Source organism: Morone saxatilis, unplaced genomic scaffold (genome assembly GCF_004916995.1).
Source record: "Morone saxatilis isolate NCDOM2014 unplaced genomic scaffold, NCSU_SB_2.0 Contig2, whole genome shotgun sequence".
Classification (NCBI taxonomy): Eukaryota; Metazoa; Chordata; class Actinopteri; family Moronidae; genus Morone; species Morone saxatilis.
Genome location: NW_023339762.1, coordinates 15,403,923 through 15,420,512, shown reverse-complemented (window position 1 = coordinate 15,420,512; position 16,590 = coordinate 15,403,923). Strand labels below are relative to the sequence as shown.

The 16,590-nt window shown below is 40.9% G+C and overlaps 1 protein-coding gene across 4 annotated transcripts; it reads left to right on the top strand.

Annotated features, from left to right (window-relative positions):
• Nucleotides 1-136: 136 nt before the first annotated feature.
• Nucleotides 137-15,434, top strand: dapk2b (death-associated protein kinase 2b). 4 transcript variants are annotated; one of them, XM_035665624.1, is made up of 12 exons: nt 137-265; nt 888-1,021; nt 7,317-7,538; nt 8,269-8,407; nt 9,592-9,721; nt 9,834-9,882; nt 9,975-10,001; nt 10,098-10,250; nt 10,723-10,768; nt 13,225-13,314; nt 13,395-13,475; nt 14,333-15,434. In XM_035665624.1, the coding sequence occupies exons 2-12, from the start codon at nt 945-947 to the stop codon at nt 14,408-14,410; spliced, it is 1,092 nt and encodes a 363-aa protein (XP_035521517.1). In that variant the 5' UTR covers nt 137-265; nt 888-944; the 3' UTR covers nt 14,411-15,434. The 4 variants fall into 4 exon arrangements, with proteins under 4 accessions (XP_035521517.1, XP_035521513.1, XP_035521515.1 ...); XM_035665620.1 differs by lacking the exons at nt 13,225-13,314; nt 13,395-13,475; nt 14,333-15,434 and adding an exon at nt 11,479-13,055; XM_035665622.1 differs by lacking the exons at nt 13,225-13,314; nt 13,395-13,475; nt 14,333-15,434 and adding an exon at nt 11,479-13,055 and having other exon boundaries at nt 144-265; nt 852-1,021.
• The last annotated feature ends 1,156 nt before the right edge of the window (nt 15,435-16,590 follow it).

Here is a 16,590-nt window from a genome sequence, read left to right as displayed (position 1 = left end):
AGAAAAACTGCTTGCTGTAAGATTTCTTAGTTCAGAACCAAACCAGTCATCTTTATTGAAAGACTTGCCTCTCTCGTGCTGCAGTTTCATAATAGAGCCATCAGGGGGAGGGACTTCTGCAGACACAAAAGCCTGATGGGTGCTGCCATAAGGGACAGAAAACAACAGAGACGCTAAAGGAGTAGTTTTGTGTCTGAGCTGCAGCCATGAGGAGACCAGACCAGCTGTAGGAGAAGTTTATCATCATCTCTGCATCTAACAGAAGGTAAAATACAGCATAAGCTTTGGTTGCAGTCAGTGTGTAGAGCCGCTTCAAATGTCACAAGTCTTACCAGATAGGAAGTTTGTGGTATTTCAGTTTGTGAACAGTTTTCTCGTCTTCACATTTTTGTATGTACATAACTACACTCTTAAAGTGTCCAGTTAATTGCTGTTCTCTTTTTAAATGAAATCCATTGTACACATGTTTTTTTAATAGTTACAAAGTGCATGTTGCTGCCAATGTCTGCCTTTTTACATACCAGACAAAATGTTTCACAATGCGAACAAATTTCACAGATATCCTGTCCTAATTACCTAAAATGCTCTTTTCTTTTCATTAATAATCCTCTAATAATCACACAAACTAAACACTGTTACTCTGCCCAGCTTGGCACAGTTGTATGAGTTGTACTTATTACATTTTAAAACCAGTAATCAGTATTTAGACAAGTGAAAGATAGACTGTTTCCTTTGTTGATCAACGTATAGGGTTTAGGCTTTCTCAACAGGCAAGTTAAAGAAAGTACAGCTCTGAGATGGAATGTTTTACAGCAAGCTGAAACATGCAGTAAATATTTTCATGGCTCCAGTCAGGAGTCATTAGGAAGACCTTTTTGTATCAGCAGGGTTGGACTTGTGGAGAAAGTCTTCAGTGGCGCATATCAAGGAGATAAACTACATCAATGAAGACACCTGGCATGGCGGTGTTCAAGCAACAGAACGTGGAAGAGTTCTATGAAATTGGAGAAGAACTGGGAAGGTGAGTATCTTTCAAATCTGTTTAATGAAATGTGTACAGTAGCAGATGTTAAACTGCAGCTCACAGAAAAATGATCCTCCTCACTTTGTGTGAGTCAGAGTGTGATTCAGCTCTCCCCTGCATGCCCCCCGGACGCAGTGGTCCTTGCGTGTACGCAGGTATGCAAACAGCTGGCCTGTTTAAGGTTGAAATGGGGAGTGTCACTGTGTTTAAGTAGGTTGAAGTTTACAGCAAGAGAAAAAGTTTCAAAATTACACGTTCTAAGAAAACAAGCTCTGTTGAGGCACAATGGTCAAATCCAGGAAACAGTATTTTTGTAATTTGATGCACTGCTTTTGCAGCTGATTCTGGGTGGTGGATCGATGTGTTGAAGTTGAATGTTGGAGGAGTGGAAACGGTGTCCCATGGGGAAATACATTAAAGGAAGTTGGCAGGGTGCAATATGGATTTGAGGAAGCTACAAATCTATTCTTCACGGAAGGACAGCTTGGGCATGTGCACCGCTTGCTAACAGATAGAGAGGGTGTGAAAGGACAGTGTCTGACCTCTAACCTTTCACTACTAGTCAAAGTATACACTGTGTCCCGGTATTTGCTGGTAATTTACTTTCTTTGACACACCCTGACAGCGCAACCCAAGACCTGCTGTTGAAATGTGTGCTCCAGCTGCATTTAAACGCCTGTAAAGTTTTTGTCCACGATCACACTTTTATTGTATTTTGGCTTGAGATTCCTCATTTATTTATCTCACGAAATATCTGAAAAGACAGAATATTATTGGGATAAATAGACATTTCACTTAAATGTTGCCATTTTAACATAAGGTACCCTTCATAAGTTGCAATTAGTGTTTTATTAATGGTTAATAAAACATCTACTAATGCTTTACAGATCCATTATAAGCAATTAATTAAAAGCCATTTTAATGACTTACTTTCTGGAAAAGAACTCTACAACATCCGGACCTAAATGCCTTGATCAAAACCACTTATAAACTTTATGTATTGTTGTAAGACACCTTTATTAATGACTTAAATGCATATGATGTTCCAACATTGTTAGTGCCTTCCTGGTTTAATTAAGTGTCATTCTGTTCTCAACCTGGCAAATCAAAAGTTGTTCTTATTAATGGCTTTTAACTGATCTATAAAGGATTAGTGAATGATGTCTTAACATTAATAAAGCCATTAGTGACAAAATGAACTTAAAAGTCCTTTCTAAAGCGTTTATAAAAGCTGAACTCTTTATTAACCCTTTCTAAAGAGTACCTTGTTAGGCAGTAATACTGGTAAATGAAAGATGTGGAAATGTGTTGTTTAGAGACAACATCAGCGAGCTGTGGCTGAGCTGTTACTTGAAAAGACGACTCAGCTGTGAGCTGAGCTACGTATGTGTTCAGCTCCACCATGATAAGGAACTCTAAGCTGCTGTGGTTTATAGCCGCAGATGCCTACGACTGAAAACAAGAAAGCCGCTTTCAGTCACAGAATGGGTTTGAGACATTTATCACCAATTTGGCAGCTGGATTTTTTTGCTTGTAGTTCTTCTGTCGTGTTGTGACAACTTGGTAGTGAGTTTTGGAGGATACAGCCCACCCCGCCCACGGTTTGTCAGTGTCTCATGGGTACAGACCTCCCTACTATACACCACAATGGAACTGTTACTCAATCTTCTTCTGAACAGGGTGGGGAAATTTGATGAGGCTGTGGTTAGTATCCAAGATGTCCTGTGCACTATGGAACTGTTGAGCGATTTGCTTACAGGAAAGTCCATTCATCATTCTCTCCCCCTATTGACAGATTTTAATGTCAAAGGGCCCCACACAGTTGTATTCAGTGTTGCTTTCCACTAGTGACGGGAGGTTTTTTTGGTAAACCTATCTGTAAAACAACCCTTTGCTTGTGATGTGAGGCATTTACTGACAACTGTACCTGTCTTACCATCTGAGTGATGACACTGATGATGACATACAGTAGGATGTGTCACAGTGTGAGCTCACAGCTGCCACTTGCCCTCACACGACACTGGTGGGACTGTGTTGAGCTGTTATACAAGCGACCGGTAAGGCAAGGCTGAGAAAGGAAGGACTTCTGTGCAGATGGTGGAACTATGTGAACTCTGCCTGTCATCAACAGATTCATTCTTGCCCAAGTTTGGTCATGCACTAAACCTTTATACCTTTATTGCTACATTTTTTAGATGGAGAGCTAATAGTGTGGTGGCCTTCAAACACTGAATGAAAAAACGTCATCTTTGTTAGTCATCGTCAAGCAATGTTAAAATTCACAGGATGCACCGTTCGATAGGAAGTTCCATTGTCTTTGCATGTCTGAACAAAAATATAAGGCTTGTAAACTTCCACCTGATTTTGAAATCTTTAGATACTGCACTTCCGTCATAGTGGATATGAATCCTTTAGACGCTTCACATTGGTTAGTACGGAGTCTATGGTGTTTTGAGCCTTGCTGGCAACATGACTATAGATTGTAAGGTCGCTCTGTCAGTCAGTCCATTATTTTGTTCGAGACTGAAATGTCTCAACAACTATTGGATTGATTTAAATTCAGTTTGGTAACAGACTTCATTGTTGATGTGCCTTAGGAGGATGAATCATCCCATTGAGGTTGACATTTGTGATTTCTAGGGAGACGTCATAACAATAGAAGTTTATCACAGCTGTCATTTTGACATGAAATAGAAAAAAAAAGGTCTATTATTGGGTGGATTGCTGTGAATTTGAGACGACATTCATGTCCCCCTCAAGATGTAATAATGTTGGTGATCACTTAACTTTTCTATTAAGTGCCACTATCACGTCAAAAATTCTATTTCTGATCAAATATATCAGCATTATCATAATGCGTATGTTGTAATGGCTGAAGTTAGAATTTAGCGTGGCTGCAGAATCTTTGCTATTAAATTACACAAATGAAGGAACATTAAAAAGGTCACGTCACACAACACTTATGTATGCAAAGTATCCAGTTTGTCTCTGACCACTGCAATATTTGGCATTTCTAGAAATACTCTGCAGAAGGAAATGAAACAGAGAAATGTTTTCAGTTTGCAGAAGTTTGTTGTCTTTGGAGGGAGGATGCAGAGAGGGCAGCGGTGCGCGCACACACACACACACGAACGATGTATTGAAGTGAAAAGAGCCGACAGTCAAGAGGCAGACAGGTGCTGCTGATGAGCACAGTAAAGTGCTAGAGTTTCTCCAAAGGGATTTACTGTACATGATGTATCTATAGCGCGGACAGTAGGCACGCACGTACAAGGAGCAGGGCAAGAATGCATGTAGTCAGCTCTGAGGAACAGACATTCCTGCTGTTGAGTGGGTGAAAAATGTGTTTATTCAGTGCAGCCTGACAGAGGGAACTCCAGGTTGACCCCTTGGACATTCCCGGAGTTCCCATTTTACAGTGGTTGACAGTGGACCACTTCAAAACAACATCCTGAACATTTCAAAGGCATACATTTTGAGATATATCATAATAATAGCAGATAAAGGGGTGCACTAATAAGGGTGGGAAGGGACAGGGGTCAATTATGAATCTGGCTGTCTTTGTCACGCCGTGCCAGAGGTTGTTTTGTTGAGAAATGTGTTTAAATATTGGGCTGGCGCCACTTGTCCGAGCATTCCTCCAACCTTGGCTGTGGATAATGACCTTCAGCTGTTGGAAGTGGAAACTCTGCAGGGAGATGGTACTTTCAGCCCCACTGGCCGGCTTAGAGCTAAGACAGCCGGCACGCCTGGCCCGTTGTGGAATACCACTCCCAGCATCACTGCTCTCGCCACTCTACACTGAAGTAAAGCTCTTGCTCTGACATTTGTGTTGTGTACTTTCTCGCATTTGGGCTACAGCAATCACGACGAGGGGCAATTCTGTTCGGTCTTGCTTTACAGCCAAAATCAAGGGCACTGTTGTTGCTCTCCGGCCATGTGACAGTGCTTCCCCTCAGGCCACTTTACGCCTGTTTTTGCAAGTGGAATTCATTGAGTGACTTACCCTCCTCCTCAGTTCACACATTATCGTAGTCATCTCTAACAGGGTCGGCCTTTCAGGGATGTCTCAGGGGTGGAAATGTCCTGTGAATAGAACAGATAGAGGGAGCATTTGAGATTCTATACTGCTGCTCTGCTTCAGCACCCCACCCACACTGCTTTTATTTTTCCTTTGCAGCATATGTGTGTAATTCTTTGAAGACCATTGTTACAACTTATACTTCCCATCCCCCTCCTTCTCTCCTGCCTTCTCTGTTGGGGCATGTTCACACCGAAGTCTTTGTTTCTGTTGCCCTGACATGAAATAAATTAGCTTAATAATATCTTCCCGTGGTTGCTCTCTAAAGCTTAAAATCAATTGGTAAAAAACATTCCTCTTTATCAGAAACACCTGTACAATCTACTCGCAGTCCAATACAGGTGAAACTAAATACCACTGTATGTTTGTGAAGTTACTTCTTTTCAGACTGTGTCAACAAGATGTTGATTTAACTATGCAAGGCCGTTGTTGGCAGTGTTGCTGTACTCGATTGCATAATATTGGAGGTCTTGTCCCTCAGTGTATTAATCATTGACGATTTAGGCGTCCATAGTGAAAGTACATCTCAGTAACTGTTGTTGTGTTGCTTTGAGCAAGGCAACCTTAGAGAATAGTCTTAGCTAAATGTCTTCAGTGGAACTGTTCCCAGACGTGACTGTATAACTGTGTAAGCACAGGACAGGGTGTGACTCGAAAAAAAGGAAAACTGGCTCAACTGTCCCACACTAATGCCGTTAAAGGACACAACAGGGTAGCTTTAAATCACAAAGATGATTCATTTTTTATTTAATCCATTTATTTGTTTTTGTGATGAGCTGGACTATATCTGAGTAAATGCTCTTTCAAAGTACAAGTGTTAAACTGGCGTGTGAAAAAAGTGTGGCAGGTGCACAGTGTGTAACCATATGATTTTGGACAGCTTTTATCCAGTAGCTCCTCTCAGCAATCCTCCTTTCCGCTCTTCTTCTCTTTGCACCCTTCTGGCTCAGTGGGGTTTGGCTTTCTCCCTAGCAGCAGCCGAGAGGTGGCAGGTGGAGAGAGCGAGCCTGTGGGCCGGGCTATTCTTAGCCCACTAGACACCATGATGATAGTGGACACAGACTGGACAGCCTCTCACAGCCACCCTGGAATCTCTGTGTGGACAGTTATGTCCAAAACAAATGAAATGCCTGCCAGTTATTATCTGTTTCCTCTCTCTGTGTGCTCTAAAGTCTAAAAATACATGCACTAAAGAATTTGCACAAAAAACAACAACAACAACACAGGCTTTAATATGTTTTATCCGATCATCCTAGTTGCTATTTTGTATGCATACTCGACTGAATGTTCCTCTTCTGTCTTGTCAAAGATAACGTTCATCCTCCCCACTCAGAAACTCTGTGCCAGCTCTGCCACCACATTCGCCCTCATGTCTTTCTGTAGCCTATTAAAGAGGGATCCGTGACTGAGAGGCTTGTTTTCAGAGTCTGTATGTATACAGTGGGCAGGTCATCCCACAGCAGCAGGAAGCGTGTAAAGCAGCAGGAGTGGCAGCAGGCTTAGTCAGGTCTGAGATTACAAGTGCTGGTCTGATAATAAAGCCATGGAGACTCACAACATATATTTAACTGGGCGACAGCGCTGGAAAATGTTCTCACACTTCTCATTCAATCTGTCAGTGGGTCAATTATGAGTGAAATGACTCTATAGTTATGTCAGGGGAGGGTGACAATGGAGGAAAAAGTGTACTGGTGCAGTCACCCCTCTGTTTTAAGCTGAAATGCCCATATGTGGCTCAGGATTTTAACTCATTAACTAGATGCCATAACCACATATCCCCAGTCTGTAGTATGCAATACAAGAGTACAATGAAAAGTGCACTCTGTTGGTGAAATTATTCTGAGTTTTGGGGATTTTTTTCAGTGGACTGATCTTATGAGATGGGTACGAAATTTGGCAGGAAGGGTCGCCACTGAGTGGGAGGACAGCAGCTCTGTCCACACTGCGCCTCTCTGATTGTTCTCTGTCTGGCTAGGAAACAGGAAGTGATGGACTACACCACAATATTTTAGCTGGTTTTGACACAACACTTCCTCCCTGACCTTTGTCTTCACCTGTAGCTATATCCTGTTGTTAATTGTTAAGAATTTCATTAGGAAATCTTCTCTGTCTTGACAAATAATACCTACAGTGCACTCAACACACGAGGGAGAAAACACAACACAAATGATGTTAACATTGAGTTTTTTCTTTTTTTGTGTGTGTGTGCAGTGGGCAGTTTGCAATCGTCAAACGCTGTAGAGAGAAGAGTACAGGCGTTGAATATGCAGCCAAGTTCATCAAGAAGCGCCAGAGTCGGGCCAGCAGACGTGGTGTAAGAAGAGAGGAGATTGAGAGGGAAGTGGACATCCTGCAGCAGCTCCAGCACCCAAACATTGTTGCGCTACATGATGTGTACGAGAACCGCACAGACGTGGTGCTTATTCTCGAACTGTGAGTCACTGCATGATTTAACAATACATCACAATATCCTGACAGTCAAAAGAGTTGGTTCATGCAGTGTTACACCTTAAAAGATCCAAACAAACACAATCTACAGAAGCTTTTTTAATGTTTCAGATCAGTGCTGGTAAAGTTGTGTCCTTGTTCTCGTCTGTGAGTTTATTTCTGTGTACATTGATTGTTTGTTAAACCTGTGTTTGCTGAAGACCTTTTGCCAGCATCACGTGTGCCAGAAACATCTCTAACAGAGTCAATAAGGCTTGTGTTGAAAAGGGGCCTCAGAGAGCCCTGTCTGGGTCCAGCGAGTGCCTGGGAACGTGGAGGGCACAATTAGGGCTAAATGAAAGCTCAGTCCAATCAATTCAGGGGTGAAATGACTGACAGAACAGTTCCTGTTAGACGCAGGATGACTTATTGTGTCATTCAGGCTTTTATGTTTCTTTGTGTGAATATGAAAAGAACATTATGTTTAGCTGTTCAAAGGGCACTTAATACCATCTTATTATGAAAAGGTTGAGAACATGAGTCATTTAAGTAGGGCAGACTGACTCAAAGCAGACCCAAATAGTTACCACAAACAAACATATCTAAGGCATCCTGAACCATCCAAATCCTAAGAACTCACTTTAGATAACATTGAAGAGAGCCCTTGCTCCAGATTATTTGAGCACATAGGATGAGTCTCTGAGTGTGTCAGTGTGTGTGTGTGTGTGTTTTACAGGGTGTCTGGAGGAGAGCTGTTCGATTTCTTGGCTCAGAAGGAATCTCTCAGTGAAGAGGAGGCCACTCAGTTTATCAAACAGATCCTAGATGGAGTCCAGTACCTCCACTCCAAGAGGATCACACATTTTGATCTGAAGGTACAAAATGCCATCTGTGTATGCAAATCTATATTTGTCTCATGATGAAGATGACATTACTTACCTTCACAGATACTGAACTGTAGGCTACATGTCAAATATATATAGCAGGTGTCTGATGTACCTGCTGATAAAGTTTTGCTTTTCTGAATTGCACATCCTTCCTGTTTTCTGTGGCTGAGGTCCAGACTCTCAGATAGAGACACCACAAGGTTATCTCTGCACTTTCAGAGAGCAGTGCCTCCCACACTGCTCTCTGATAGTCACTGTCCTGTGTTTCTGCAGCTGCGGCTCCTCTTCACTCTTAATGCTTTTCATTCGGCAATTAAGGAAAACACTCAGAGAAGGCCTCGATTCAAACCTTTCCCCGAGGCCTTGACCTTCAGTTCACAATGACAGATCTGGGCACTCATTTGTGTGTAATGGTCTTATCTGTGCTGACTAGATGTTAAATATATGTTTTATAGCTTTAAAAGAGGTATTGGACATTTTGTTAGCTTATTTCCTTATTTGAGAAGATTAATACCACTCTCGCATCTGTATACTAAATATTAAGCTCCCGCTAGCAGCCGGCTAACTTACTGTAGCTTAGCACCAAGACTGGAAACAGCTAGCACGGCTCTGTCCAAGAGTGACAAAATCCACCTACGAGCACTAAAGTTCACAAATGAATACATTGTGTCTCATTTGTTTAATTGGTTCCAAAACCAAAGAGTAAAAACAACAAGTTGCTGTTTTACAAATGAGGCACAATGTGTTAATTATTGAACTTAGCGTAGCTTTGGTGGCGCTAAAGATTTTGTTACTTTTGGACAGAGCCAGGCTAGCTGTTTCCAGTCTTTGTGCTAAGCTACAGGACGTTATCCGGCTGCTAGTGAGAGGCCAAATTACACATCGTACTATGGCAAACGCATTTAGCATATAAATATAAGAGTGGTGACAATGTTCTCATCTAACATGGCAAAAAAGCAAATTAGCAAAAGGTTCGAGCAGTTGAACATTTCCTTTGAGATTTAAAGTATGACTGTAACCGTTGCAATGTTTTTCTTCAATGCTTACGCAAAAGGCAGCTTTAACCAGGTAACTTGTTTTACTCAGTGTTGTTTATGTATCATCCAGTCTTGGTATTAGTAGAAATCTGCTGACAAATGTGCCTCTCTGTTTTGTTCTTTTTTGCACTTCAGCCTGAAAATATAATGCTGCTGGATAGAAATGTTCCCTTACCCCGCATCAAACTCATAGACTTCGGACTGGCACACAAACTAGAAGCTGGGGCAGATTTCAAAAACATTTTTGGAACCCCTGAATTTGTTGGTAAGTGTTTTTTATTCTGAGATATGTTTGCAGGGCAGGACATTTTAAGAAGAGGCTTGGTGTTTGGCCTGGCTCTGTTTGTGATGCAGGAGTGTGTGCTTTCTATTTTCAGCTCCAGAGATAGTCAACTATGAGCAACTGGGATTGGAGGCAGACATGTGGTAAGAACCTTTAATTACCTCTGACTCTGCTGCCTTCCATACATCAGGCTGCAGTGCATAACTTTGGATTAACCTTGTACTGTTTTTCACAGGAGCATTGGAGTCATCACATATATACTGTAAGTTGGGGTGATTCGTGATTATCAATGGGAATCTTAATGTACCTAAAGAGATTATCGAGCACCGTCTAAGTGAGCGTGTGAATGTTGTTTCAGTTTGAGCGGCGCGTCACCTTTCCTTGGTGACACGAAGCAGGAAACGCTGGGAAACATCTCGGCAATGAACTACGACTTCGACGAGGAGCTCTTCAGTAATACGAGCGAGCTGGCAAAGAGCTTCATCAGTCAGCTCCTGGAGAAGGACACGAGGTAAAAGAACTGACAAACAGCTGAAGGCCAAAGGTCAAGTCTGACAATTCCAATACAAAGCCCAGTATTAGAAGTTTCACTGCGATAAAGCCTAAGCGTATTAAATGTGCACACCTGATCCAAATGAGAATGAAAGACCAGCCAGTCCACAGAAATCTAGAGCAAGGATTTAGGCATTTGTTTTTGGTACACAATGTGACACACTAAATAAAATAAGCTAAATAAACATTATTTGTACCGTAAACTAATTACCCCAGGCAAAGAAATGTGCAACACTTTATTTGTACCACGTTGCTTCACATGTGTTTCTATTTAAATGCACCTCCAGGAAACCAAATATTCTTGTGAAAGTTATCCCAGTCTGAACATATTCCTTTGAGATTCCCATCTTAAAGCGTGACTGCTCACCACACTCCATGTTCGAGTGTATTTACTCAGCTGCATTTTCTTTCCCTTCCTCTCATGATTTTAGAAAACGAATGACCATACAAGAAGCCCTCAACCATCATTGGATTAAGGTATGATTTATGGGTTTTAGAGCATGTTTTTGTGTTCTCTATAACGACTGTCAGCACCACACCTCGTGCTACGTGTGAAAAAACATTTAACAGTTCATGTCAAAGGTAACGTACGGGTGACAGGTTTGCTTCCCATTAGAGAGGAAAATCCATCTTTAAATGTGCCAAGAAAACACCCACTAACTTTTTATGTATGTCCCTGTTGAAAACATGCTTTATCGGAGTCACTGTACATTGTGTCCATCACTGCACCACACCCATCCCTCCGGGGATATTTCCTATCAACAGCTTAGCTCCACACATCTTGTACACACTTGTCTTTCGCAGTCTTTTTGTCAAGAAATTCAATTCAATTCAAACTGAAGCAAGATATCACTATGTGTGTTTTTAATGGCACGGACATTTAACAACCTGTAATGTTGAAGACATGTACTCCAACATTAGCTGCTGAGATGCATGTAAATGGTGTTTTTCTGTGGAGTCTCCGTCTCCTGTTTGGATACAAGCATGAAGCCAGGAAACGTAACACACTCAACTGGAATGTCCATTGTTTTTTTGGTGCTCTTACCTGTCATGGCTTTCGCTGTAGGGTCACACACTAATCCTACAGTGCCACGTCTGCTGGAATATTCACCGCCATGTGTGTTTTCAAGATGCAACAATGAGACAGCCTCTCACTCAGTGTCCCCCCTCCACCCTTCTGTCTGAAGTCCTGTGGCCCCATGGAAGAGGACATCGCTACCCCTGAGGTGGAGAAGAAAGCGGAGCAGCTGAAGACGAAGCGTCTAAAGGAGTACACAATCCAGTCCCACTCCAGCATGCCCCAGAACAACACGTATGCCAACTTTGAGCGTTTTGCCCATGTAGTTGAGGACGTCAGTCTGATGGAGACTGGGCTGTCAGAAGTGGCAGGAGCCCACCAAACTCTGCAGGGCGATATAGACGCACTGCTCTCCATCTACAACGACAAGGAGGCCTGGTACAAGGAGGAGAGTGAGACTGCGAGGAAGCAGCTGTCCCAGGTCCGCTACGAGTTCCGTAAAGTGGAGGCCACAAGGAGGCTGCTGCAGGCAGACATTAAGGCTATAGATGCCAGTCTGGAGAGCATCAGTGGGAAGTACAGCCAGAGGCAGAGTAAGCTGGATGCTCTGAGGCAGGAGCTCAACTCGGAGCTGCAGTGGCTGCAGGAGGTGATGAGCTCTCTGCATCCTGAAGGAGCCAACAGCAGCATTCACAGCGGCAGTCTGAATACGGATGTGAAGCAGGCGCTGCTGGAGCTTCTGCATCAGTCCTGCAGAAGGGAACTGTGTCCCGAGGCCAAACAGCCACTGACAGAGTCTGGCTAACGTACACCAATGAAGGCGCACTTTTATTGACCTTAAAAAGTTCTTGAAAATGTGTTGGTTCAACGCACTGAATTTATTTTTAGCAACACAGAGTTTTGAATGTATAGCTGTGTAGTCTTTACATTTTCTTGATTTAATTTTTTATTTTTAGGAATAGGAATTTGGGGCAATGCGCTTATTCACATTTTTGCTGAGAGGTCGATGAGAATATGACACCACTTTTATATCTGTAGGGTAAATACAAAGCTACATTAGACACATTTTGTTCCCTTTGGACAGAGCCAGGCTAACTAATCTGGCTGCAGATTCACATTTAACAGACAGATATGAGAGAGGTGTCAGTCATCTTATCTAGTGCAAGAGAGCCAATAATAACAGACAGTCGTCACAGATGTATTTGTGCGCTGTTGTTGTTTGATTAAGCGAGTTTGGTAGCTTTTTATTTTGAGAAGTAATGATAATGAAGATAAATAATTATTATGAATGTTTTTGCTGTGTTATAGCCAGAAGTAAACACAGGATCAAACAGCATCAATGGAATGTATCAGAGGTTCACCTTTTTTGATTGATTTATTTTTCCATTCCATTATATTTTTTTAAACTGTATATTGATGTTTGTTTTTACAATGGTTATCAATTTGTAAAGTTACATGTATAGTCATAAATGATTTTTTTCATAGATTCAAATATGCACTTTTACTAAAGGTTTAGTTTATTTATTTATATTTTTTTGAATTTCTTTCTTGAAAATGTTCTATGAGCCAACAGGAAAAAACATCTATGATAAGATCAAATGCGTTCAAAAATGTGTCAACTCCTTATCAGTGGTTTAAAGCATCTCAACACATACACACGCCCATACACATTTTGGTTTTGGCGTTGACGTGCACAATGATATCTCTCACTGTTGTTTAAACATTGAAATAAATATTTATCATTTATTATGTATCTCATTGTGATTTGTGATCTGCGATATCAGTATATTTCCTGTTGTACCTCAGATTATATTGTTAAAATTAATTGCATAATGTGTTTTTTCAAACTTGAACATTTGACATTAACATGAAAGATACCTGCTCTGTTATTTTCTCCCTCACTGTGTCTCTGCAGCCTCTGAATCCCAGGCAGGCCATGGTGAAGAGGCTATCAGTGGTCAACTTGGAGAACTTTAGGCGGCAGTATGCCAGACGCAGATGGAAGGTAAAATACAGTTAGATGACTTCCGTACAGCAATTTGGTTCTATAAAAAAATGTCTCATTCTTCTTTATCTGTTCACCAGTTGTCATTCAGAATTGTTGCTCTCTGCAACCACTTAACACGGATCATGAAGAAAGGCAACAAGATACCTGAGCAGGATGGGGTAAGAACTCACTGTTGGAAATATGTTGGAAATATGAAGCCACGGCCAGCAGCTGATTTGCTTATGTTAGCACAGCATAAAGACTGCAGACGGCGCACAGCAACCCTGACTCTGCCCAAGGGATATGCAATCTGCCTACCAGCACTTTTAATGTTCTGTAATTAACACGTAACATCTTCTTTGTTTAATACATACAAAACCTGAGATGTAACCACAAGTTGTGGTTTTGCGAGGGATTGTGTACCAGATGATCTCCAGCAGCAGTGACTTGGAGTGAACAGTGGAGTCGTGTTGTCACTGTGAGGTTGCTAGGCAACCAGTGAAGACTTCAGTAAATTACTCTTCCTGATTTAGAAATAGTCCAGCACATAACCTGTTGTAAAAAAAACACAGATTTTTATTTTTATACTTGTGTATGAATTAAACAAACAATAACAATAATAATAATAAAACAATAAGTAGTCAATAATGAGTAGATGCTGGTAGGTAGATTTTGTTACCTTCAGAGAGAGCCATGCTAGCTGTTTCCCCATGTCCCTTTGTGCTAAGCTAAGCTAACTTTTGGTGGTAGCTCCATATTAACTAACCTTAATAGAGTGGTATTAATCCTTTCAACTAATGCTCTGCAAGAAAGCAAATAACTGTATGTCTATTTAGAGTAGCTATGATAGTTGCAGTAGATGTATGTTCGGCAGTATTTCTTTGCAGTAATAACGCAGTAGCCACTATCTGAACTGTACTGCATTGGACTCATTATGTGTTTAAGCTGGTATTTTGGATAAAATAATGAAATAATCCTGTCACCACACAAACTATTTCAGAGCTGTTTCTCAACTCAAACATTCTGGTTATTTCAGAGGGATTGTGAAAGTGACCAAGAAGAAGAAATCTTGAAGAGGAGGCCGAGGACCAGAAAGAGAAGCAGCACTTCCTGAGAACAACAACCAGCTTCAAGTGTGTCAGTCAACGATGTGTTAAATTGCGAAACAGTGACTCTACACCTCTTTGACACGCACTTTGCAGCTGTTACTTGTTATAAAGAATCAGCGACAGTATTTGTTTGAGCAACTGCTGTAGATGCAGGATTTTCATTGGTCAAGATGATTTTGTTTGTCTTGGTGGCCCACAGAACCAGCGGATCATCTGCTGTATGTTAGATAGCATTCATAGATGCCATTTCTAAATTTGAGCTAGCGTTTTCTGGCATAACAATATATAATTGGATTATTGTTGACAGGAATTGAGAAGCCAGCGTTAGCACATACACAAGAATGTAGACAGCTTCCTTTTAATAACTGCAGTCTTAAAAGTCCCACAGCTGTTGTTTAACATCCGAGTATAGACAGAGAGTTTTTTCTTTTTAATTGTGCAAGCTGCATGTGAAGATTTCCAAGAGGTGCGTTGTTCAAAGTGTTGACAGATAAAAGGTTTTAGCTCTGCAGGATGACAAGATGGTAGCAGATCTTCATAACCAAATGTTTACATGTTGTTCTGCTGTGTTCACACAGCAATGTCTGTGTGAACACTGTTTACCGTTAACCACATCAGAGTCATTTACCTGAAGCATGCACACTATGCAGAGCTGCCTGTTTACTGTATTTAACATAGGATGTTTTAATTACTGTACATTACTCATGCCCTGTGGGACAATAATTGCATTTCATCTTATGCATATAGAAAAAGACAGTATATAAATATGTTAAATATAAACACAAAAGAAATTTCACAGTTGAATTTTAGAAATAAAGGTTAGGTGTTAGGTTATGATATGTATTGATGTATTTATGGTGTAAATATACATAAATGTCATCCAAATGTCTTAATTTCAGTTTTACTTCTATCTTAGCTCATTAAAAGGAGCATTCACAATTATAAATACACAGACATTATTTTCTGCTCAGTTGTATGTATTTTATGTATTGTATATTTAAATTTTGTGTAATAAATTAATGAACACGATTGTTTTCTTTGTGAGTTTCTACAAGGGCAAAAATCATTGACTCCATCATAATGTAAAGATTAGACCAATGATTCTTAGATATAAGTCAGTGCCATTAAACCTTTTTTTAATGTATTTTAAGGCAAACATATTAGAACTGTGATCTTGATGCAAGAGAATAATTATGACCCTGTGTTAGTCAAGGAGTTTCAACATCCAGATGACCCCCCCCCAGACATAATTTAGCACATGACAACCATGAATGTGCGGTACAAATGGGCTTTTAACAATGTGATGCCCCAAAGCCAATGTCAAAACAAAATAAGACGATAAAACCTCTTGACAATAAATACCCTATTAATTCTCTGAACATCAACAAGCACTAATTGTGATTCTACTGATTTTTCATCTTGCCACTGGTCAGTTATTTAGTCTTACAACAGCACTGTTGTTTGGGCTCAGTTAGGCTGAAAGAGATTGGAGGGATAATTTGACCTGAACTAAATACATTTTTGGCACTGATAATGTAGGCCAGTTCCACACAGATGGTGAGGAAGGAGTCATAATCAAATGGGTCAGTCTGAAATCTATAAGCCTGTTTGTGCTTCTGTATCCCATTACAGAATTATGTAATGTTCAGCACAAGAACACAAGACATTTTATACACAGTTTTGCATATTAAAGTGGGGGTTTATAAGGGGACTATAACGATTTAGTGTTGCACTTCAATAAAATGTGTGATTCACAACAGACACATTACAAAAAGAATGGTCAAAATAAAGCATATACATACACTGATCAGCCATAACATTATGACCACTGACTGGTGAAGTGAATAACACTGCTTATCTCACTATTGTGGCACCTGTCAGTGGGTGGAATATATTTTAGGTAAGAGTGAAACATTTTTGGTCCCTCAAAAGTTTATGTAATTAGAAGCAGGAAAAATGGGCAGTGTAAGGATTTGAGCGACTTTGACAATGATCAAATTGTGATGGTTAGATGACTGGGTAAGAGCATCTCCAAAACTGCAGCTCTTGTGGGGTGTTCCCAGTCTGCAGTGGTCAGTACCTATCTAAAGTGGTCCAAGGGAAGGAAAAGAGGTGAACCGGAGACAGGGTCATGGGCGGCCAAGGCTCATTGATGCACGTGGGGAGCGAAGGCTGGCCCGTGTGG